This window comes from Sturnira hondurensis, unplaced genomic scaffold, assembly GCF_014824575.4.
Source record: "Sturnira hondurensis isolate 20B ecotype Veracruz unplaced genomic scaffold, ASM1482457v3 Scaffold0011291, whole genome shotgun sequence".
NCBI classification, from domain to species: Eukaryota; Metazoa; Chordata; class Mammalia; order Chiroptera; family Phyllostomidae; genus Sturnira; species Sturnira hondurensis.
Window position 1 is genome coordinate 2,154,466 of NW_028083922.1, and position 25,062 is coordinate 2,179,527.

Below are 25,062 nucleotides of genomic sequence, written 5' to 3' on the forward strand. Positions count from 1 at the left end.
GGCAACCTCTGAGACAGTTGAAGAAATTCCCAACCAATGAGAAGTAGCCTCGGGCCTGGTGTTTCTTAAGCTACTGCCTTTCAAACTTTTTTTTACTATAATCCTCAGTGTAGCAGACAGTAGTTCATCAAATATACTACAGATTCCCTTACATTTTTCAGCCTCTTTGCAGTTAAATTAGAAGTATGTGTTTATTTTGGTCAATGGGAAGAAAGGAAGTGACAGTGTTGTTTCTGGTTCAAGTCTCTCACCACTGATTAAGAGCCTGTGAAAGTCCTGAGCACTCTCCCTGGAAAGATTTTAAGCCTCGAGGCAAAGAACCAAGATGGAGTAGTTGAAAGATGAAAACATTCTAGATTCTCAAAGACCTAGGGAACCACCACTAAGGAGAGCAAACTTTATAGGACTTTATGGGAATGACATGTGATATAAAATACTTTATGTTAAGCTACTAAGATGCATTTCTTTTTTAAACTTAAATTTTATCTTTCAATTATAGTTCATATGCAATATTATGTTGTATTAGTTTCAGGTATACTGCATGATTAGACAATCGTATAATTTATAAAGCATTCCCCTCTGTACCAACCTAGCACCACACTGTTATTCCAGTATTATTGCCCACATTTCCCATGTGTACCTTCTTAATCCCTTCATTTTTCACCCAGCCCCCTCCACTGGCAACCATCCAACTGTTCCAGGTATCTAGAACTGTTCTATTGTTGGTTTATTTTGGTCTTTATATTCCACATACAAGTGAAATCATATGGCATTTCAAATCTTGACATAGTACATACATCCATATACGACTGAATCAGATATTTTAAGTAATATCCTTGTTACCTCTAACATACCTAACTTTTTAAAAATTTCATTTAGGAAAATGCTTTTCTTTTTCTTTTTTTTTTGAGAAAATGTTTATTATCCTCAGTTTCAACCACACCCTAACTGGTCTCCACCCACACTGTGAAAAATACTTTGTCAAACTACCTGAGAACACTGGTTATCTATGAAGAACTTCCAATTGTGTCCAATTTCTGGAAAACTAATGAGTTAAAACTAATTACAGTATCACAATAATAGAAATGAAAACGACCGATTACTTCATCTTGTAAAATTAAAGTATTCCATTTTTGGCTGTATATTTCTATTTTGTATATACATGTGAAACTAATGATTCGCTGGGATTAAAACAGTATTGCTCTGTTTCCGCTTCACTGCAAAAGAACTCCATTTAGAACGCATACCGCCTGGAGCCAGTAGGTTCTGGTAGGTAGGTCCTTGAGGCCAAAATCTCTATTTCTCTTCCCAATTTGCAGGAGAAAGAACTAGAGCCAAAAAACCTTTAATACAATCCCACCGTCCTGCTTCGGAGGCCTGTAAGCTGTAGAATGGAATAACAAAACCAGAAGAGTGCCAACCCCACTCTGAGAACCGTTATAGAAACCAAAACAGTGCAGGATCTACACCCGAACTGGCAAGAAGCTCTCGCGAGAGCCCCTTCACCGCCGCGAGCCTTCGTGAACACCAGTTCCCATTAACTATTTTTGTGCGTCCACAGGCTGTCTCCTCCCAGCTGGCTTCCTCCGCTAACGCGGGGCGGGTCGGAACTTTTATCCATAGGAACTGGTTTACACAGTAGAGTGTTGCAGGCCGGCGTCAAAAAGAATAGGGTGCCATCCTCTTCCTCTTACCGTCGCTGCCGCGGAGCGGAGCCGGGTAGATCAGATAGAGGAGCGCGGTTACCAGGCGGGCTGGGTCTATGGTCGCTCCGCGAGCCGCTCCGCCGGCTGGTGCTTTTGTATCAGGGCAAGCTGTGTTCCATGGCAGGGAACTTTTGGCAGAGCTCCCATTAGTAAGTTACCTTCTGTCTTCTCTCAGGGCCTGGCTCTAGGGGGGGCGATGAGAACGGGGCCTGCGACTCCCCTTGGCCTGATCATAGCCCGTGTCCCTGGATCCCAGCCCCTGCCCGGAACGCCGCGGAGTCTCCCGTGAGGCGGCTACGGCCGGAAACGGGATGCGTCTTTCTCTGGCAACTCCCCTCTCCCCGCCCTTTGGCCGGTTTCGGGCCGGGGGGAGGGGATGATAAGTGAGCGGGAAGCTTGGGGGAAGGGGAATCAGTCTGCGAGGTGGGAAGGTTCCCGAGTTTAAGATTTTTGAATTAGCCAGGCTTGGGAGGGGTTTGGGGTGGAATGAGATGGGAAGGGCACAGGTATGGGAAGTGTGACAAGGTTTAAGACTGTGACGCTGGCTGTTCAGGACAGTTGCGGTTCACTTTTTGTTTAGGATCTCGGCAGTGGGTCGGTATCGTTGTGTTTTGTTACTCACCTCCTGTCTTGAGTGGGTTTAATATTCCGAGGAGAGGGGTAGTCAGGCATGTTTCACTAACTGCTTCCTGCTACTACTTCATGTCTACGTGGTTTTATGTTGGTAAGGTATAGGGCAGGTGCTCTCAAAATTTATCCATTTCATTAGCCTATGCCTTATGTTTTAAGGATGTGTTTTTTTCAATAACGTTGCTGGTTTCTTTAACCTTTTTCATGATTAAGTTTTTGTTTCTGTCAGTGACTATGGAAGAGCCTGAGTAATATTAAGAACATTTTCCCGAGTACATTTGTTTAAGTAGTCAGGAAGGTGGTTTGACTAGACTGGGCAGTTGAAAGATAAACACAAGCTGACAAAGGTAGTATCTTAGTGTAAATAATTTTTAATGCTGAGAGCATTAGTAACTAATTTAAATTTTGATTCTGTGAAAAAGGTGGATTCCATTGTTCTTTTTCTTTTTTAGCCCTTTGCAGGAATAAAGAAACGGTGGGCTTGGAAACTTATTTTCCGAAATGCAGATTCTTTTCTTGCTATGGAGTAATTATGTGGAGATGAAATGTTATAGAAGTTTTACTTCTGATATTTTTATTTTACACTGTTTGACTCATTGAAATATTTGCTTGGGCAAAATTAAAATACAGAAAGTTTAGGTATTCTGATAACTTTGAAGGAAGGTGAGAGAATTGACCGCCAGCTAGCTGTTTGTCAGAATTTATAGACTTTTTCAACTTAAAGATTATGCCCGTCTTTTGATAAGCATTATGCCATAGTGAGAATTGTTATCAAAACTGGGGCAGGATCTCTCTTATAAAAACAATTGTTATTTCACTTTTCAAGTATAAAATTATTATAACATCAAATGTGTTTTTTGAAACTCCCCTTGCCTCCCATTTGAAATGGTCCTGGTGGAAGGGGCACACTTTGCCCTCCTCTGATTCCTTGAGAATCATGGAGTCCCTGATCTGCAAAAGGTTACAAGTATGAAAGATAAGACAGTTCTGAAAAGACACACACAGTAATTACGAAAAACATTGTTTTAGGTGATTTTGGTGAAAGGAAAGTTGACATGAAATATGCTGTATTTCATGGCTTTAAGGTGCACATTTTAACATTTTGGGATAGCATTTTTTTCTCAGTACATGAAATAATGGTTAATCTTCAAAGCAATGTCATCTTAAATTTCATGAAATGTGGTATTTGTATCTTCTGTGTTTATACTATGTACTGTGAGGAAAAACTTAAATATTTGTGAAGTTTATTTAAAAAAATGACTGGAGATGAAAATAATGATAATCCTGGAACAGAGGAAATTATAGCATTTTTTTTCAGAAAGTTGTATTAGAACAACACATTCTTTGATTATGATGCAGTCATACTAGAAGGTCACTAAATGTTGACTGGTAGGCTGAGTGAATTAATCAACAGATAATATAAATTAAAAGGATAGCCCTGGCTGGTGTGGCTCAGTGGACTGAGTACTGGCCAGTGAGCCAAAGGGACGCTTGTTGGATTCCAGTCAGAGCACATGCCTGGGTTGCAGGCCAGGTCCCAGTAGGGAGCATTCGAGGGGCAACTATACATTGATGTTTCTCTCCCTTTCTCCTTCCCTTCTCCTCTCTAAAAATAAATAAAATCTTTAAAAAAATGAAAAGTGTAAAACCAGCTCTGGACGCAGTATTGTATCCAGAAAATTATGTGATATTGAGGTCATAATGAGATCAATATATATCCATATATGGTAGCTAAAGCCAAATTTAAAAGAAAAATCAGTATCCTGAATAATTGAGAGAGAATACAAATAAAATACTCTCTGTAAGAACATTCAAAAGGAAATTACCTCAGAAAAAAAAAGAAGAAAAGTAACACTGATACTGCCCTAGCTGGTGTGACTCAGTGGATTGAGTTTTGGCTGGCCTGTGAACCAAAGGGTTGCTGGTTCCATTCCCAGTCAGGGCACATGCCTGGGTTGCAGGACAGGTCAGGTCCCCAGACATGGGGCGGGGTGGGGCATGTGAGAGGCATCCACACATTGATGTTTCTCTCCCTTTCTTCCTCCTTTCCCCCTCTCTCTAACAATAAATAAAATCTTTTTTTTTTTTAAAAAAAGGGGAAAAAGCCCTGGCTGGTGTATCTCAGTGGATTCAGCGTGGGCCTGTGAACCAAGGGATCAATTCCCAGTCAGGGCACATGCCTGGGTTGCAGGCCAGTTCCCAGCAGGGGACACATGGAGGCAACCATACATTGATGTTTCTCTCCCTGTCTCCTTCCCTTCCCCTCTAAAGATAAATAAAATAAAATCTTTTTTTAAAGGGGAAAAAACTAACACTGATATTTATTAGAAGGAAAAATAAATAGTCAGAAATTATAAGAGTTGATTTTTTGGAAGGTAAAACGAAAACAGACTGAACTAGTGCTAGTTGAATCAAGGTAAAAGGATGATGCAATAATACAAAATTAAGAATAAGAAAAGTAAATAAACTCAGATATACATTTGGTTTATCTCCTAAATGTATAAATGCATTTCCATGGCAATAAATTTTAAAGCCAAAACAAATTTTAAAAGTTACCAAAGAACTGGTCCTTAAAAAATGCTCCAGGCCCAAATTATTTTATTGCTATTTTTTTTCGCTTTTCAAGAGAATCTGCTATTGAAATTATTTCTTTTAACACTCAAAGAAAGAAAGATTTTGAGTTTTCTTTATGAAGCTGCAATAACACTAGTAAACTCTAGCAAAAGTAGCACTAAAAACAGTCTCACTTTTGAATATTGATGCAAGCATCATAAAGTATTAACAAATGGAGTCCAACATTACCTTAAAACTTTTTAAAAGATTTTATTTATTTATTTATTTTTAGAGGGGAAGGAGAAAGGGAGAGAAACATCAGTGTATGGTTGCCTTTTGTGCGCCCCCTGCTGGTAGTTAGCCTGCAAGGAACCGGCCTGCAACCCAGGTATGTGCCCTGACTGGGAATCGAACCGCGATCGCCTGGTTCGCAAGCCCACGCTCAATCCACTGAGCTACGCCAGCCGGGGCACAACTTTTTTAAATGACAACTTTTTTGTTACAGAATACAGCTAATATTAGGAAATCTGTTAATAAACAATGAAGGCATCAAAAAGATATCTAATAAAAGTTCTAATGCACTTACTAAAACAAATACGATGATTTCTCTTTTTAAAAAAAAATATTTATTTTTATAGAGAGAGGAAGGGAAGCAGAGAGAGGAAGAGAAACTTCAATGCGTTGTTGCCTCTCAAGCACCCCCTACTGGGGACCTGGCCCACAACCCAGGAGTATGCTCTGGGAGTGGAACTGGTGACCTCTTGCTTTGTAGGTCTGCACTCCGCCCACTGAGCCACACCAGCCAGAGCAGTAGGATGTTTTCTTAACATGATAAAAATATATCAAAACATCAATAAGATATTTCATGGTGAAACATTAAAAAAATTACTGTGCCTGTATAACATTGTTCTGAATCGACTACACAATGCAATTGATAGAATTGAGATATAAAAAGAAGGATAAAATCAGTATGTGGAGATAAAATTAGAAAATTGAGTTAATTGAAAAATTAGAAATAACAGATTTAATAACATCACCAGTTGCAAATATAAACAGAAAGCTTTCTATTAAGTGAACAATAGAAGTATAATTTACAATAGTAACAAAATACAAGATACTCAAAAATAAGAAAGGTACAAGAAGAAAGTTTTTAAATGATTTTATTTATTTATTTATTGTTAAGAGAGAGTGGGAGGGAAAAAGAAAGAGGGGGAGAGAAACATCCACGTGTGGTTGTCTCTCACACACCCCTAACTGGGGACCTTGCCTGCAACCCTGGGTATGTGCTCTGACTGGGAATTGAACCTGAGACCCTTTGCTTTGCAGACCGGTGCTGAATCTACTGAGCTACACAAGCCAGGGTAGGAAGAAAAAATTTAATTGTATAGTAGAACATAAAGATTTTAATAAGTAGAGTTTGAATTCTTGCATTGTAAAGGTACTATTTCTCCCTATATTGATCTTTAAATTTAATGCAAGTCCAGCTAGAATTTTGAATGGATTTCCTTTCTTGGGATTTGATAATTCAGGTCTTAGAATAATAATTGTAGTAGAGTAGCCAGAGATTTTCTGAAGAATAGTAGCAAGAAGGGGGTATTTTTTATACTAGATTTTAATTATTTAATTTTATATGTTTTAAAATAGTATAGCATAGAAAAAATAAAAATTGGGAAATTATAAAGAAGATTTAAAAACTATGATAAAATTAAACATTAGGAAATACTTTGGTGACATTTGGATGACCATTTGACAGACATTTAGCTGGAGCTGTGTACTATCTGTACCAGAATAAATTCCAGATGGATCACAAATTGAGAGAAAAAAGCCTTAAGGGTATTAGAAAATACAAGTAAATGTGTGTGTGTTTAAAAATTTTGTGTTGGGGCAGGCCTTTTCATGCATGACAAGCATAAAGTCAAAGTAAAATATGGGTAGATTTCAATATATAAGTGATTGAGATTTCTGTATTACAAATAACTAAATATTGAGAGATCATGGTAAACTTGAGAAATGTTTGCAGCATATTTGACAGATGTTTATTACCCATAATATAGAAACTTCAGAAGAATCTCTTAAACATGAAAAATATGACTATCATTAGAAAAATGGTCTAATATTAGAATTATAATGTAAAAAAAGACTATATTTGGACAATAAAGACATGGAAAATGTTTAACTTCAGATGTACACTTAAAAAATATTAAGATACTAATTTGTCTTTAAGTTGTAAATTATTTAAAAGATTGGCAAAACCCATTAGTTAAGACATACCCATGTACTCTTAATTGGAATGGAAACTGGTGTAACTTTTATGGAACTTAAATGACAATTTATATCAAAAATGCTAGCAAAACTGACCCATCAGATCTAGGAAATTATTCTAAACATGTTATTAATCAAATATATAAGAATAAATGACAAAGATATTTGTTAAAGTATTACTTGTAATGGTGAAAAAAATAACCTACCTACCTACCAATATGGATTAATTAAATGATTCATCAATAATGCTGTGCAGCATTTTAAAAGGATGTTGAATAATACATTCATTGACAAAAGAATTTCCATTACATACTGAGTGACAGGAGAAGGTTGCAGAATAGTTTTTTTGGAAGCTCATGTCAATTTCATATCTTTGATTAAAAATAGTAGATGACTACGCAGGAGGAAGGAGGCTATCAGTGAATAAATTCTGAAGCAGCTTTTAACATGATTGGAATTGTGAGGTAGGGAAATTAAGCGCTCTAGTTACCTGTAAACAACTGAGAACAATACATCTCATTTAGGGCACCATCAATTGTTGCCAAATAATTTCACCATTATTTTATATATCACTAAGCAAGAAAAAACATGCTGCTGATTAAAAGGCTAAGGCATCACCGATTGTAAGATGCATGTTGATATCAGAATCTTAGAATCAATGAAATACAGTAAGGCTATTGACAGACTGAGAAGGAAGATAGAAATTATAGTAGGTTTTTTTTCAGGGCATACTTACATTTACTAGTGAGATATTTCTCAGTGTTGGAGTTTTAAGAAATGTGGAAAATAACTGTCTTTAAGAGTTCTATGTTATTTGTATTTCTCAGAATGTTAATAACTTGTTTAATATTAGAATGTTTTCTATAACTTTGTTATTTGATTTTCTATAACATGTTTTAACATCTTTGCTTCTTCCAGTTTGCAATGGATTTTGGATAAACAAGATCTGTTGAAGGAACGCCAAAAGGACTTAAAGTTTCTCTCAGAAGAAGAATATTGGAAATTACAAATATTTTTTACAAATGGTAAACTTTTTAAAAAATGGGTTGAAATGGTACAGTTGATTAACTCTGAACTAAAATGTTTTTGTTTGGTGATTTGTGATGAGCTGTTTTAGTTCCTACTTAACATTTTTATTATTTTCTTTTAAATTCAAGAACTTTGTTTTAAAATAAACATTGAAGATCCCTCCTTCCCCACCACCCTACAAAACTTTTGAATGTGAAATGTTCAACAGCCAATCCATTTTACCTACTTAACATTTTTATTTACACATGTAATCTTTTTACAACTCATATTCATTTAATCTTTTTAAGTGATCTAAATGAAGTTATTTTTAAATCTAATGGCAGAGACATTCAAGACAGTTTCAAGTACTCATTAATATTTCTAAGCCTTTATCATGCATTATTAAATTCAATTTAAGATTGGCTAAAGAAATTACTTTGAAGATAAATGATTCTTTGGCTTGACATCCTACATTGCGCAGTGCTATCTTGCGAGTTTGCTTTGAGGGAAAGGGGTTTAGTGGCAGAAGATCCTTGCCCTGCCACATGGTAGCGTTGCCACATGGTCTTTCTAACCTTCAGTTTACTCTTCTGCAAACCTACCTCTCTGTTGTTTTGAGAATTCATTAGAATTTTTTATATATACTTTATTTATTTATTTTTAGAGAGGGGGAAGGGAAGGAGAAAGAGTGGGAGAGAAACATCAATGTGTGATTGCCTCTCATGAGTCCTCCGCTGGGGACCTGGCCTGCAACTCAGGCGTGTCCCTTGACTGGGAATCAAACTGGTGACCCTTTGCTTCACAGGCCTGTGCTCAATCCACTGAGCTATACCAGCCAGGACTCATTATGAATTTTTAAATAAACTTTATCAATCAGTAAAGTGAGTTTGATGTTAAATATTTTCTTTTTATATTCTAAAGATAATATGAAAGGCATTGAAAATTCTTGGAAGGTAGAGGAGAAATGCCCTATCATGCAACCTCCTTAATACAGCAGTAGTGTTTGTTGTGGGGCAATTTCAATTTTTTGTTGTTGTTTATGCATATCTATATTTTAAAACAAATTTATAAATTCTAGTATTAGCACTGTGATCCAAATAGAGCATTCTAACATATGTAGGTTTTTCTCTGTGTTAAAAATGAATATAATTATGATTTAGCCACATGGAACTTACTGTTCAATGTTAGTATTATAATGATACCAGAAGATACATTTAAAACTTTATTTTTCTTTTAGTTATCCAAGCATTAGGTGAACATCTTAAATTAAGACAACAAGTTATTGCCACTGCTACAGTCTATTTCAAGAGATTCTATGCCAGGTAGGACTGTTTTATTTTGGGAATGTTATACTTACTTGAAACTCTTACCTAATTTTGATGAACCTTAGTATAGATGAATCATGTGCTTGCCATACAGTTACCTTGATTTTTTTCCAGTGTGTGTTTTTTACATTGAACTTTGTTTTATTGTTTCTTAGATATTCTCTGAAAAGTATAGATCCTGTATTAATGGCTCCTACATGTGTGTTTTTGGCATCCAAAGTAGAGGTATGCAGTAATTTTCTGTTTTTCATTAAATTGTAGTCATTGTAAGTTGGCAAATCTGCCCCAGTTTTCAGATTACCTATGTAAAACTAATAACAGATGGTGATTTATGCAAAATACTGAAATTTGTACAAAATCAAAGAAGTATTTATGCATCTTTTATTCATTTAACAAACACAGAGCACTTACTATGTATAAAGTGCTATTTTAAGTACTTTTACAACTATAACTGACTTAATTTTCGTAACAAAGAGAATATAGATGTATAAATGAGGAAACTGAGCCACAGAGGTTAAGAAACTTGCCTAAGATCATGGAGCTGGTAAGCATCAAATTCAGTATTTGAACCCTGGGAGTCTAGCTCCTAATCCCATGCGCTTAACTGCTTTGCTGCACTCCTAAGATATTTATTATTTGGCACTAAGTAGTAGTCTGTAAGTGCTATGGATTCTTGCTATAACTGGACAATATCCCTCCTCCTCCATTTGCTTTCTATGCCCTATCTTCCCTCCCTACCTCCTGATGATTGGCTGCCTAACCAGCCATAGGGAAAGCAAGAGGGAAGGATTAGGGGTGGCCCTAGCTATGTGGATTCTAATGAGGAATTTTGGCAATAAGAATATAGAAATTAGGTGAGGGGAAGAGAAGAGAGATGGCAATTTGCAGCTAAAACCAAATCTCTGCTCACCTTTACTTTTTCAGCATTTTTGAGAGGGTAAAATCCAGGCAATAGTAGCTATATTGACTGGGTTACATAATAATCCATGTAGCTCTGGATGGTGTGGCTCAGTGGATTGAGCTCTGGCCTTCAAACTAAAGTGTTGTTGGTCCAGTTGCCAGTCAGGATACATGCCTAGGTTGTAGGCCAAGTCTGCAGCAGAGGGTGTGTGAGAGGCAACCATACGTTGGTGTTGCTCTGCCTCTTTCTCCCTCCCTTCCCCTCAGTCTAAAAATAAATAAATAAAAATCTTTACAAAAAGTAATCCACGCAGTTTTACCATTATGGTACTTATGTTTCTATTTTTAGCTTATGTCTTTAGAATAGTAATTTGTATTCTTGAAAATTGAAGGTAATTTTAACCTAGTAAGTTCACATTCTTCTTGATTCTCATTTTGAATTTTGTTTTAGCCATTATCCAGGATTATTTATAACATCTTTCTTACCTATTACCAAAAATAATGAGAGATGACTCTAGAAATTAAAGTAAGACAAGCTTTCTAGAGGTTTTAGGGTTTGTAATGGTAAGTGATAGTTTAGGGAGGCAGAACCAGCTTTGTTGTTAAGTTCTTTAATAGAAAACAAAATGTTTATGAAAGTCTTATATTATGGGGTGGTTTTTCCAAATATTACCATGTAATTTTATGTATCTGAATCACAGCCAGTATGGGAACCTAGACAAAATTTTTATAAACTTTTTTATTACTAAATTTGTTGGGACAACATTGGTTCATAGGGTCGCATAGGTTTCAGTTGTACATTTCTATGATACATGATTTGTATATTGCATTGTGTGCTTACCACCCAAAGTCATATCATCTTCTGTTACCATCTAATTGGCTCCCTTTACCACTTCATATACTTGTCTTACAGACTAACTTGGGGATTTTATTTTATTTTTTAGATTATTTATTTATTTATTTATTTATTTTTAGAGACGGGGGAATGGAAGGAAGAGAGGGAGGGAAACACTGATATGTGGCGACCTCTTTCACACTCCCTAATGGGAACTTGGCCCATAGCCCAGGCAGGTGCCCTGACTGGGAATTGAACCAGGGAACCTTTGCTTCATAGGCCCATGCTCAATCCACTGAGCTACACCAGCCAGGGCTAACTTGGGGATTTTGCTTCATAGGCCCATGCTCAATCCACTGAGCTACACCAGCCAGGGCTAACTTGGGGATTTTAATTTGTCTAGTTTTTTAGTATTTTTTGTTGTATGATTTTCTAAGTAGAATCTTCTTATATTATCATTTACTGGGTGAAAGTTTTCACTTTAAGAATTTTGGATAAAAAATTATTCCTAGAAAAAATGTATCTTTTCATAGTTGGTTATAGCACTATTTTTTTTTAACTCTAACTATGACCAAATCTTTCCATTTTGTTTAGTGGTGTAGGAATTACGCATATGGAAATAGTACTGTGCCTCAGATGTTTACTTTTAAAAAAAAGATTTTTTAATTTAATTTGGACATAGGAGAAGGGAGGGAGAAAGAGAGGGAAAGAAACATCAGTGTGTGGATGCCTCTCACATGCCCCCCAACTGGGGGCCTGACCTGGCCCGAAACCCAGGCATGTGCCCTGATTGGGAATCGAACCAGCAGCCCTTTGGTTCAGGCCAGCACTCTATCCACTGAGCTACACCAGCCTGAGCATCAGGTGTTTACTTTTTAGTTTTAGTTTTTATAGTTTGAGGTTTAAATATGAATATAGATATACAGGGTCCAGCAGAGCTAAGGCCTGCTTGAGCATAATTACTAGGGTAATAATAATGACTGTAATAATTTATAGTTTTAATTTGAACACTTCACCTAAAATATCATATGGTGTGCTTGAGTTTAGTGTTGTTATGTTACAGAATTACATGCTTGATTTTGTAATAAAAAGAAAGGTGTTATTTGCGCCAGACCCTGTATATACACACATACGTGCCCCTGCCACCCTTTTCCCCAAGGATAAGGATTATAGGTTGAAGGTATTTGAATAGATTATATTTAGCTTAGTTTCTTTTGTAGAATAAGGAAGGAATTCTTAATTTTTCTGTTTTAAAATGAAATGAAGGCTTTAGTAATCTTGGTAGGTTAATCAAATTAAAAGAGGCAATGTATGTAAGGTGGATCACCTCATAAACTAGTCATTTTTACATTCGTGGCATATTAAGTTCAAAGAGGAAATGGGAGCTGACATTGAAAATCTTATACTATATATTCTTCTCTTCCTGTTCTGAGGAGAATAATTGTGTGATATTTTTTACTTCTTTTGGTGATACTAAAATTTATCTTCTTCGGAAATTGAATTGTTTTATTAAGTGGCATAGTTATTTCTGTTAGTCCAGGTCCAGTTGAACAGAAAGCATACTTAATATTCTTGCAATTAAGTATAGGCTCTAAAAACATCTCTTTGGAAATTAATTTGAGTGCAGAAAACTATCATGTCACTTTAAGGCTTGGTTTCTAATTTGGTACCTGTCAGTGATGTTAAATTATAACATTATTTAAACCTTGTCTTAAATTGTAGCAGTTTTAAGGAAAAGTAATACATTTAGAGGCTTAAGTACATTATGCCTCAAACAGGTAGAACCATGAGGGGGAACGCAGGAAATTCTATTTTGAATAGACCTCAGACACCTGTAGGTTCATTGGGTTTCTGTGTCTTACCCACTTACTGATCTTACCCACTTTTCTTTCTCTAGGAATTTGGAGTAGTCTCAAATACAAGATTGATTTCTGCTGCTACTTCTGTATGTAAGTGCAAAAAGTATATTCTACTTGAAGGATGTAATTCTAAGGAAAACTCCATGTGACATAAATGTTTTTCAGTTTATAAGACCCATGACAGATTAGTTGGGTGTATTAAATCTCCTGACGTGAACAGAAGCATAAATACATGTAACAGACTGACAGCTGTGGGGTTGGGGGCTGGAACTGGATGAAAGAGGTTAAAGGGAGTAACCGAAGAACATTTATGTATGGCCTATGGATATGGACAGCAATATGGGGATTTACTGAGGTAGGGGAGAGGTGGGAAAAGGGAGAAAACATGAGGAAAATTAATAGCATAAACAATAAAAAATAAATTTTCTGAGGTCACCTTTATGGCTATGTATTTGACTAAAAATAGAGTTAAAATACAGAGTTAAAACTACTTATACTATTAAGACTAAGACATTCCTTATAATGTTAAAAAATGGGTTGTAACTAATGATCCAAAAACATTGACTCAGTGGTTCTTAATTTCNAAAAGGGAGAAAACATGAGGAAAATTAATAGCATAAACAATAAAAAATAAATTTTCTGAGGTCACCTTTATGGCTATGTATTTGACTAAAAATAGAGTTAAAATACAGAGTTAAAACTACTTATATTAAGACTAAGACTATTAAGACTACTATTAAGACTAAGACATTCCTTATAATGTTAAAAAATGGGTTGTAACTAATGATCCAAAAACATTGACTCAGTGGTTCTTAATTTCATAATAAGAGTAAATTAAAATTATTTCCCAATTTTATTGTATTTTATTGCTTCCTAACAGCCTTTGTGCCATTCTTTTGGGTGGAGTAAACTACTTCTTTACCTACTGTAATGTATATCTTTGATAGGAATGATGTATTTCCCCTCCATATTGAAAAACATAGTGCAGGCAAAAAATACTGACTTTAGTCAGGACAGCTAATTGTTCTGTCACTAAACAGCTGCTACATAACTGTGAGCAAGTTGCTTTACATTTTGGCCTTAGTTCTTCTGTAAAAAGATGGGGGTTAGCTGCCTGTGAGTTATGACAATAAAGGAAATAACATTGTAAGGTAACAATTGTAAAGTATTGTGTACAAAGTTATTAACATTATGCTCCATCTTAATAGGTTAAACAAAAATGCATCACTTAACAAAAGAAAATTAGATTATTTATTTATTTTTATTTCCCTGGTCTTACATAAAAGAGGCAGAAGAATGCTTTTGTGTTTTAAATTTGTGAGCCAGAATAATTTTATATGTTGGGGCCATTTCCTTTTCTGAGAAGAGTGTAAAATCTAATTTATTTACTGTGCCATATCTTATTTTTTGAGGACAGAAGAGTAGTTTTGCCCCAGAACGTAATATACTAATGCCCCAGAACATAATATAGACATTGATGAAGCATTGAACTTCCTCTGGAAAACCAAATTATTTTTTTAAAAAAATGAGAAACAACCAGAAGAAAATATCTAGAATGGTAGCAGTGCTCATCTTTGGGTTCTAAATTTTAAGGGCCTTATTTTCTTCTTATATTATTAGTCTCTGCTTTCCAAATTTTTTAGAAGTTATATATATTTTAAGTTATATATTTTTTAGAAGTTACATATATTTTAGAGGTTATGTAGGATACCTATTACCAAGATTTGTTTGTTTCTCATGCAAAAACTTAAAGATATATTCACAAGAGTGTTTGGTTTTCAAGGAATAGAAACTTTTATAGTACACTATTTTCTTTATTTCATAAATTTTATAGTGTATTATATAGGCACTGACAACTTGGGTTTTAAATTTCAGCACCAGCGCTATGTGACAAGTTGGACAAAATACAATCTCTCTGTGTCTCAGTTTCCTCATCTGGAAGATGAGGATATTAATAATATCAATGTCATAAGGCTTCTGAGAGGATCAAATGAGTAAATAATGATAAAGCTCTTTGAACAGTGCTTTGTTCAGTGAATTAATTTGCTGGGGTTGCCATAACAAAATGTCAAAGACTGAGTAGTTTAAACAACAGAAATTTATTTATTCATAGTTCTGGACACTAGAAGTCCGAAATCAAGACACCAACAAATTACTTTCTCCTGAAGCCTCTCTCCCTGGCTTGCAGATGGCCACCTTCTTGCTGTGTTCTCATATGGCCCTTTCTCTGTTGCATATGTACCCCTAGTGTCTCTTCTCTGAAAAGGACATCAGTACTATTGAATTAGGGCCACAACCTTATGACCTCATTTATCCTTAATTACCTCTTTAATGGTCCTATTCAAATACAATCACATAGTGGGTTAGGGTTTCAATATATGAATTTGTGGGGAAGGGGGACACACACTTCAGCCCATAATAATCATTGAACTTTAGTGACTGCTGTCATCATCAATAGCAGCATCATGGTCACTGGAAAATACCATACTGCATGCAGGGGTGGATACAAAGATAAATACATGGAACTGGAAGATGAGAGAATAACACATGCTATACAAATATTAATACAGAAGAAAATAATTGGCACAAGAAACTTAGAGAGAATGCAGTGAATGATTTGATTTTGAAAAGATTGTTTTTTAGATGAATTCAGAAAGGCTTAAATTGAATTTGGTAAAGAAAGATAAAATTTGAGCCTGGAGAAATACAGGGGAGTAACAGTCTAGAGACATTGAACAGTTTGGTCAAAAATAGGGAAAGCTAATGATTTACATTCAGTGAATGTTGAATAGGGAAGTAGTGGGGAATGCCTTACCTGGCTAATGCCAGGTAATAGAATGCCTTTGGTAAGGAATCTGCATTTCATTGTTGGCAGTGGTAGTAGTACCTTTAAGAGCTTTATTTTCCACTTGAGGGTGATTCTAGAATTGTGCATCAGGAAGGTGAATCTGGCAGAATTATGTCAGATGAATTGAGGGAGAGCAAGAATTGAACTGGACACATGTTGAAGTTTTTCACATGTAACAACGTGGCTTAAGTTTGCAGACATTATGATAAGTGAAATAAGCCAGTCACAAAAAGATAAATACTATATGAGTCCTCTTTTATAGGGTACCTAGAATAATTAAATTAATAGAGATACAAAGTAGAAGGGTGGCAGCCAGGGGCCAGAGGAAGGGTAAAAGGCAGTAATTGTTTAGGGAGTATAGAGTTACAGTGTTGCCAGATGAAAAGGGTTCTGGAGATGAACTGTGGTTGTGGTTGCACAACAGCGTGAATGTACTTAATACTATTGAACTGTATACTTAAAAATGGTGAAACATGATAAACAGTATGTAAGGTGCATTTTACCATAAATATATATAAAACTGCAAACTAGTGAATGATGTCTCTGCAGGGTGCTGTGAGAAATAAAAACTAACAGTTTTAAGATGGAAAAAATTATTTTAAGTTATTAAAGTAATTCAGATAAGCATTGATAAAGTAAAATAATGCTTAAAATAATGTTTTGCCAGTCAGCAAGAACAAAGCAAGCTAGATATGAGTGATAAGATCTTGTCAGCAGGACTTTTGAAAAGAAAGTATTTAAGAGCAGCAAGAGAAAAGTAGAGAATTACCTACAAAGGAGTTCCCATAAGACTGTCAGCTGATTTCTCAAAAGAAACTTTGCAAGCAAAAAGGGACTGGCAAGAAGTATTCAAAGTGATGAAAAGCGAGGACCTACAACCAAGGTTACACACTATCCAGCAGAGCTATCATTTAGAATTGAAGGGCAAGCGGATAAAGTGCTTCCCGGACAAGGTAAAGCTAAAGGAGTTCATCATCACCAAGCCATTATTACATGAAATGTTAAAGGGACTTACTTAACAAAAAGAAAATCAAAACTGTGAACATTAAAAAAGGCAACAAGTTAACTATCAACAACTAAATCTAAAAAACAAAATAAACTAAGAAAACAACCAGAACAGGAACAGAATCATAGGTATGGAAGTCATTTAGAGGGTTGGGAGAGGGAAGGGGAAGAATGGGGGAAAAGGTACAGGGATTAAGCAGCATAATTCTTAGGTACAATATAGACAGGGGGAGGTTAAGAATAGTGTAGGAAATGGAGAAGCTAAAGAACTTAAACTCACGACCCGTGGACAGGAACTAAAGGGGGTTCCGCTGGAGACAAGGGGGGTGCTGGGTAGAGGTGGGCAAAGGGGAAAGTGGGACAACTGTAATAGGATAATCATAAAATATACTTAAAAATAGAGTAAAAAATTATTTTTGAGGTTTCATGCCTGAGCATTGAGAAGGTGAAGGTAGTAACAGGAGAAGAGAATAAGTGGGTTCTGAAAAGAAGTAAATTTAATTTTACACATTCCAGGTGTAAATGTATCAGTACAACATACTCTTAAAAATGTGAAGCCAATGATAGAAATTTGGGACTTGGTAAATTTTAAGAAAGAGAGAGTCGAGTAGTGTCTTGTGCTGCATAGATGTATTCCAAAGGAAAAAGCCAGACCTTTGGATTTGTGATCTTCAGGAGAAAACACGATGTCATTTGACACTATGGGGTGGGGGTAGAACCCAGATAACAAAGAATTAAGAAGTGAGTAGGTTTTGAGAAAAGGAGAATCTAAGTATACTATAAATATATGTAACAACCTCAGTGAAGAGGGTTGGAGAGGGGAGTTGCTTACCTAACTCACTTTGGAAATGAGTGTAGTCTGTAAGACTAAAGGCAAAAGGAAGTGCATATAAGCATTGTAACTTGTTAACAATTCTGATACTGCTACAAGTGTGTGGTGAAGTTGAACAATTCCACTACATGAATATATTCATGGCAAATAGATGGCAGATGTTAAGAGATTTCTCACTGCTTGAATGGGAATTTATAGATAAGCAGGGGGAGGAGACCACAATGATTGATGTTGTCATCAGTTAGGGTTAGAGACATCAGTATGAACTTTATTTACCTTTACATAGATACACGTAAAATTTATAGATACATGGATTCATGTGTGTGTGAATGAGTTTGTGGGCACATAGGCTTTGTCAGTTAAGAGGGTCTATAAGCAGTGAGTTCACCTAGTGCTCCAGTCTTTGTGTTTAATACCATCCTCTAATAAAAGGAGCTAGGGATCCTTGAAGAGATGGCTGATTCTAGGACTGAGGCAGGAAAAATACAAGATGGACCTAGAGCATCTTATAGTACCAGTAAGTAAGGAAGTACTCAAAACCAAAACCAAAAGCCTACATTAGTTGGGATATGTTAAAGAGACACACGATCCAACTGAAAGAGCCCTCAGTGGCCAAAACTGGAAGAATTTCAGCAACAAAATAAAAAAATTAATATTGGATTATAACCCAAAGTACAAAATAAATACCTGTGAGTTTATACTGATACAAATGACTACATAAATGGGGGAGAAGAGACAAATCCCCCCACGGAGAAGAATTTAAAATACTTTATGTAGCTAAAGTATTTTGCTACATAGCAAAATATTTAAGTATTTTCAGTATTTTGCTACATAGCAAAATATTTAAGTATAGGAAGCATTCCTTAGGTGTTGGCTGTACATATAGTGACTTCCTCCTAATGCATACATTATGAAAAGTGGGCAGGGCAGATAATTTTACATTGGAGAAACCTGACAGACACTACCCCAGCCGGATGATTAAAGTCAATATCAGTAGTGATAAATCACATTAATGGTGTGTACATTTGATGCATTCTGATGAAATGGCACTTTACCTCTGTGGTCTTCCTTCCAACAACCCAAAATCCCCAAACCCCAATCTAACCATTAGATAAACATCAGACAGATTCTAGTGGAGGGTGAACCTACAAAGTACTTGCTCAATATTCCTAAAAACTATCGAAGTCATCAAAAACAAGGAAAGTCTGGAAAAGATTCCACCTGGCATAGCCAGGTGGAATCTAAGGAAGTATAGAGGTATGGAATGTTGTGTCCTGGATGAGAGCCTGGAACAGAAAAAGGACAGTAGGTAAAAAGTAAGAAGATCTGATTAACTATGGACTTAGTTAATAATAATAATAGCGTATATATAGATTCATTAATGGTAACAAATGTATCGTACTAATGTAAGATTTTAGTAACAGGTGAAACTGGATGATGGGGTGTCTTAGTCTGCTTGAGCTGCTATAACAATGTACCATAGACTATTACTGTTCTGGAGGCCGGGAAGTTCAAGATCAAAGTACCTACCTTGATCAGTTCTTTGTTCAGCCATAATTTGCTTCCTGGCTTGCAGACAGCTGCTTCCCATAGTGTTCTCACATGGCAGAGAGAGGAGAGAGCTGCTTTCTCTTCCTCTTCTTATGAGAAGAATCCCTTCGTGGGAATCCCACCCTCATGACCTCACCTCCAAATAACATCACATGGTGTTTAGGGTTTCACAGTCCGACTTTTGGGAAACATAGACATTCATTCCTTAACAGGGAGTGTAGGGGAATTCTATCATCTTTTGTTTTTTCTATAAATTTAAATCTGTTCTAAAAAATAAAGTATACTTAAAAAATGAACAGGAATATAATTTGGTAGAGGTTTTAGTTGTCTTTGTTTTTAAGGGAAATTTGAGCATACTTAGTAAGTGATGGGACAGAGTTACTGGTGGAGGAATAGTTAGAGGTGCTAAAGGAAAGTAGTCACTATCAATTGAGTAGACGGAAAGTAAATTCACAAATGGTACAGGTAGCAAAAGAGAGGAGGGATACATTTTCCTCCAGGTTAGAAGAAAATCAAAAGCATCATGTAAATTTAATCTCGGTAAGTCAGGTGTCAAAGTCCAGGGGTGAGAGGTGTAAATTTGTTTCATTTATAGACATCATTTTACCTTGTTGACTAGGTACCACTATGTAAGTACCTGTTTTACTTGTACACTTTACATCTTATTTACATCAAAGGATTTGTAAAAGTCAGAAACCTTAATGGAGATGTTTTCAAAATTAACTAAGGGAGGAGAGAAAAGGAAAGATTAAGTATAAATTTCCTAGTGTCAAGTTCAAATGGTTTAGGTTTCAAATCTTGGCAGATGTCACCTATGTAAATTAGTGGTTAGGATACTCAGTTTACAAAATACAGTACATAAAATAAATGAAATTCTTTTTTTTTATCTCCATGAGGTTATTTGGGCTGTACAAATGGAAGGGATCACAAAACAGATCCTCTAAAACCTGTGAATAGTCACTTGATTGAATAAAATGGTATATCTGATGATTTGAGTAAAATTATATCAAATAGTACTTACAGGTATATACTCATAGCATTTTGAGGAAATGGAGGATTGATAATTAATAGTTTTCTCATTTGTACTTAGTTATTAAAAATAGTAGTAACTGTGTATGTGTTTATGTGTGGTATGAAAAAAGTCCTAGAGACCTTTGTACATTCATTCATGTTTTTATTAAAATATATCTTTTGGTAAACAAATACCTATTTATTATAAAAAATTTAGAAAGTACAGATTAGTAAAACTCCTTAAATCAGAGAGATAAATGCTTAAACATTTTTTGGTTATATTATTCTTCCAATTATATCTCTATATATGTTTGCAAATATATACATATATATTTGTGAACATATTCCTTCTAAGCTAAATTACCAAGTGCAAGTTATTGATTTAAGAATTTTGTATAAAAAGTTATTCCTAGAAAAAATTATATGTTTTATTTTTATGACCAACACTTTCTGTGTTTTGTCCAGTTGTGTGAGAACTGTATGGAAATGGCCCTAAAGCTGGGAAGATGTTAGAGATGATAAAACCTAGTGATGTTTTTTCTAATTCTTTTATTTTTTAAGTTGCAGAACCTTAATATCTTAAACATGTAATTAAGGCTCTATATTATATATAGGTGGGGGTGTGGGGCTTCCTGCTGCTCATTCTTTCTCCTCACCTGGAAACAAAATAATCTGGATTTCTAAGCATCTCCAGGTGCCTCATTAAAAATGATTTAGCACTACCTCTAATATTCTACACAGTATTAAAGAAATTTGGGGTTAATTCACTTTCTCATTTTCTCAGTTTAAGTTGTTTTTTGTTTTCTGCAGTAAAAACTAGATTTTCATATGCCTTCCCAAAGGAATTTCCTTATAGGATGAACCATGTAAGTATATTGTATAAAGTAAAACTATTTGTCAAAGTTGCATATAGATTAGCTGTATTTTATATTAAACTGAATAGTCTAGAAATGGCAGTTTTGAATACTACAATATAGACTTTAAAGAAATCAGTTAATTGTTTTCACTGTTTTTAAAGATACCTCATAGCAGTAGTTATATGACCTTGGGCATTCATTAAATCACTTTGGGAACTTAATGATATTGTGCCAGGGCCTCTACAGACCAACTAAATGAGAATTTTCAGGCTTGAGGCCTTCGGACTGGTATTTTATAAAAGCTCCTAGGTGATACTGATGTGCAGCTGAAGCTGCTATAATGGAACAGTATGAAAACCATATTTGAAATTTTATGTTGTTTAGAAGATGCATCTCTACTGACATTTTATTTTTTTAAGTTCTTTTTTAATTTATTTTTTGAGAGGGGAAAAAGGGAGGGAGAGAAACATCACTGTGTTTCTCTTGTGCGCCCCAAACTGGGGCCCTGGCCTGCAACCCAGGCGTGTGCCCTGACTGGGAATTGATCCAGCCACCCTTTGGTTCTCAGGCTGGCACTCGGTCCCCTGAGCCATACCAGCCAGGGCTGTATTGACATTTTAATAGGCATGTTCTTTCCACCTTGCAAGGGATTTCTTCATTCCATTTAACATGCATGTTTTGGTTTCATTTTTTAGTATTCTTTCCTTTTACTGATTTATAATATAATAAGAATAACGTTTAAGATAATTTGCATTTTTGCATTTGTTGAATGGAAAGTGTATTGGAATATCTGAAGTCTATACAGGATATTTTATTTTCATTTATTTATTTTTTAAAAGATTTTATTTATTTATCTTTAGAGGGGAAGGGAAAGAGAGAGGGAGAGAAATATCAATGTATGGTTGCCTCTGCTGAGGACACACAGTGTGTATCATGTGTCCCCTGCCATGAAGTGGGAACTGGCCTGCAACCCAAGCATGTGCCCTGACTGGGAATCGAACCCTCGATCCTCTGGTTCGCAGGCCCGTATACAGGATATTTTAAATAAAAATAAGAATGCTTTTATGAGGCTGGCTTGTTTAAGGATTAAAATGCTTTATAATCACAGTTTTAATCATTCTAGTAATAAAAAGTTGTAACATTTATATGTTAATTCTATCATAAGTTACTATGCTTTTCTTCATTTAAAAATCTTTGGTAAAAAATTGTGATAAATGACTATGTCTATAAATTGTTGTTAGACTAAATAGACTCACCTAATTTGATTTCATATTGACATGTATAATCTTTTTAAACAGATATTAGAATGTGAATTCTATCTTTTAGAACTAATGGTAAGTATATGTCTTTCCTGTGATTAATAGAGTAAAACTTATTTTCAAATTTAGTGAAGTCAGAATTTTTTAAATAAATTATTTGTAGGGAGGTGCATTTTAAAACCATCCAAGTGATACATGGTGGTGAAATTATAGTACCTAGTAGCATCATCATGTGTATCCTCTTGAAAGCCTGTAAAAGAATTTGTATATCCTACTTAGGATGGAAATATTTTTCTGTTCTGTAGTAACTATAATAAAAGAATTACAAGCAAACCAGTCAGGGCATTAAACCACTGTCAGTTATTTGCACAATCTGTGTATGTGTGTGGTGTTATTTAAAGATAGATTATGTCTTTGGCAGAATTCTGCTCCTCCAGTTGGGAATTATGGATTTATAGGCTAATAAGAGGTTTCAGTGTGTTGCAGATGTGACACTTTGAGTCTCTAAGGGAATGGATGCTGACTGACTGCCAACCGATTTACCAAGGTATATTCCAGAGAGAGCACTGCCTTCACTATCATAGTAGAGTTTAGGGCTGCCATACTGCTTTCTTAAGAAAATAAGAGGGAAGCGAGCATGAGTTAGAGAAATACGTATGAATACACAATTACAAATCAGTTGGGTAATGATAAGTTTTTTTGTGTGTTGTAATAAATCTGTTTTTATACATACACATTTTTTAAACTGTTTCTAGGATTGTTGCTTGATAGTGTATCATCCCTATAGACCTTTGCTCCAGTATGTGCAGGACATGGGCCAAGAAGACATGTTGCTTCCCCTTGCATGGTAATTAGAACAGAAGTTATTCATAGCGTAATGTGTTATTAGCTAGGAAGATTGACAAGTAAATATTAAGTTTAGTTTTTTAAAGTAATTAAAGTAGTGCCCCAAGATATTTGATGTTGAACAAAATATCTACTTGTTGATATTTTAATAACTATATTGGTACAAATGCTAAAATAATAAGGATTTTTAAATTATCTATTTGATAAATATTTCCATTCAAGTTGATTATTATGAAAAACAGACTGTTTACATAAGGAGACAATTTATCTTTAAAATTATCGGAATACTTTATGGTGGTATTCAACATACATATTAATCCATTGTATGATTTCTGGTTTCCTGTCTGATTTTCTAATTTTTGACAAATTAGAAAAAAACTCTGTTTAAAATTTATTATGAGGTTTTAAATTTTAAAACATTTAGCTATAATTTTATTAATTAAAATATGCTTATTTATTGAATCATTCATGTACCCATCTTTTTCCCTTGATGTTTTCACCTTTATATCTGTGCTTCAGTAATATAAAAAAGAAATAATACGTGCAAAGATTGGAAATACAGCCCTCTCTGAAGCAAAATGTACAATCAGATGAGGTAGTTCTGCTTTCAGTAATAATATGATTTACATTTCTATAGGAGGATAGTGAATGATACCTACAGAACGGACCTTTGCCTACTGTATCCTCCTTTCATGATAGCTTTAGGTATGTAAGTGTGGCTTATGTTTACTAGTGAAATTGTCATAAACCTATTTAGGTCACCCTAAAAGAAATTTCACCCTGTTGTACTTGGTGTTTTTATGTTTCATAAAGTAATTGACTAATCCTTGCATTTGAGCTTTTAATAATATGAACCAAATCAGGATTATTATACTCCTATTCCCCCTTATTGGTAAGTTTTACCAGAAAACTTACTTTTTTTGGTAAGTTTTTCAAAAATTGTTTAAAATAATTTAAACCAGTGTTTAGGGGGAGAAGTTCAGAATTAAGCCTGCTAGTATTAGTTGTAACTTACATGAAATAACTGGGCCCTTCCTTCATGAGTCTAATAAAAGTCCTCAGAGGTTGACTAAAGGAGCCTCTGAGGTCCTTACTGCCTTTTTGGCGGGAGAAGTTAGCTACCATTCTGTTACCTGTAGAAGGCAGTATTATAATGGGTTAGAACACAGTCTTTGGAATCAGATGACCCTAGGTTTAAGCTTAGCCTCCTTTATAATTGTGGGGAAGTTATCTAAACTTTCTGATTTTGTTTCCTTGATTCTAAAATGTGGGGGATACTAACAAGTCCAAACAAAGTTGTTACAAAAATTAAATTAGATACATTGTAGAGTATCAGATATTTTCTGCCATATATTAGGCACTTAATACTTTGAGGGAGGCACTTACTACTTTTCATTCCTGTTTTTCTCTATTGGTATCCATGATTCTGTCCTCTTGATCCCTCCCCCCCATATTTTACCAGTCCAAACTTACAGTTTTCTTTTTTTTCAATTAGTCCTTAAATGTTAATATTTCTTATCCTTACATTAGGGGTGGTGCATGAGTTATATTTTTGTCATACTGGGGGCTCCATGAAAGCACAATATTTGGAAGGATTCTGAAGTGGCATCTGGGTTCAATGGGAAGGAATACTGGGATCTTCACGGATAGGAAAGAGAGAATATCAGGCCATGTACCACATCTTTGCCATTTCTCCTGTCTTCATTCTTCCTGGGTTGTCTCACTGAAATCTGTGGCTTCTATTTCTTAGATTTTGAAGCATTTAAATTTCATTT

The 25,062-nt window shown here is 35.2% G+C and overlaps 1 protein-coding gene across 3 annotated transcripts in view; it reads left to right on the plus strand.

The window, feature by feature from the left end:
* The first annotated feature begins 1,629 nt into the window (after positions 1 to 1,629).
* Positions 1,630 to 25,062, plus strand: part of CCNC (cyclin C) — a 29,430-nt gene continuing 5,997 nt past the window's right edge. For 2 of the 3 annotated variants that reach the window (XM_037059713.1, XM_037059714.1), the window contains exons 1-9: positions 1,630 to 1,855; positions 8,070 to 8,176; positions 9,397 to 9,481; positions 9,640 to 9,709; positions 13,117 to 13,168; positions 21,136 to 21,191; positions 22,481 to 22,516; positions 23,197 to 23,288; positions 23,925 to 23,992. In XM_037059713.1, the coding sequence (XP_036915608.1) occupies positions 1,824 to 1,855; positions 8,070 to 8,176; positions 9,397 to 9,481; positions 9,640 to 9,709; positions 13,117 to 13,168; positions 21,136 to 21,191; positions 22,481 to 22,516; positions 23,197 to 23,288; positions 23,925 to 23,992 (598 nt within the window). In that variant the 5' untranslated portion in view covers positions 1,630 to 1,823. Of the gene's footprint in view, positions 1,856 to 2,219; positions 2,431 to 8,069; positions 8,177 to 9,396; positions 9,482 to 9,639; positions 9,710 to 13,116; positions 13,169 to 21,135; positions 21,192 to 22,480; positions 22,517 to 23,196; positions 23,289 to 23,924; positions 23,993 to 25,062 lie in introns of those variants that run through there. The other variant, XM_037059712.1, reaches the window with a different exon arrangement.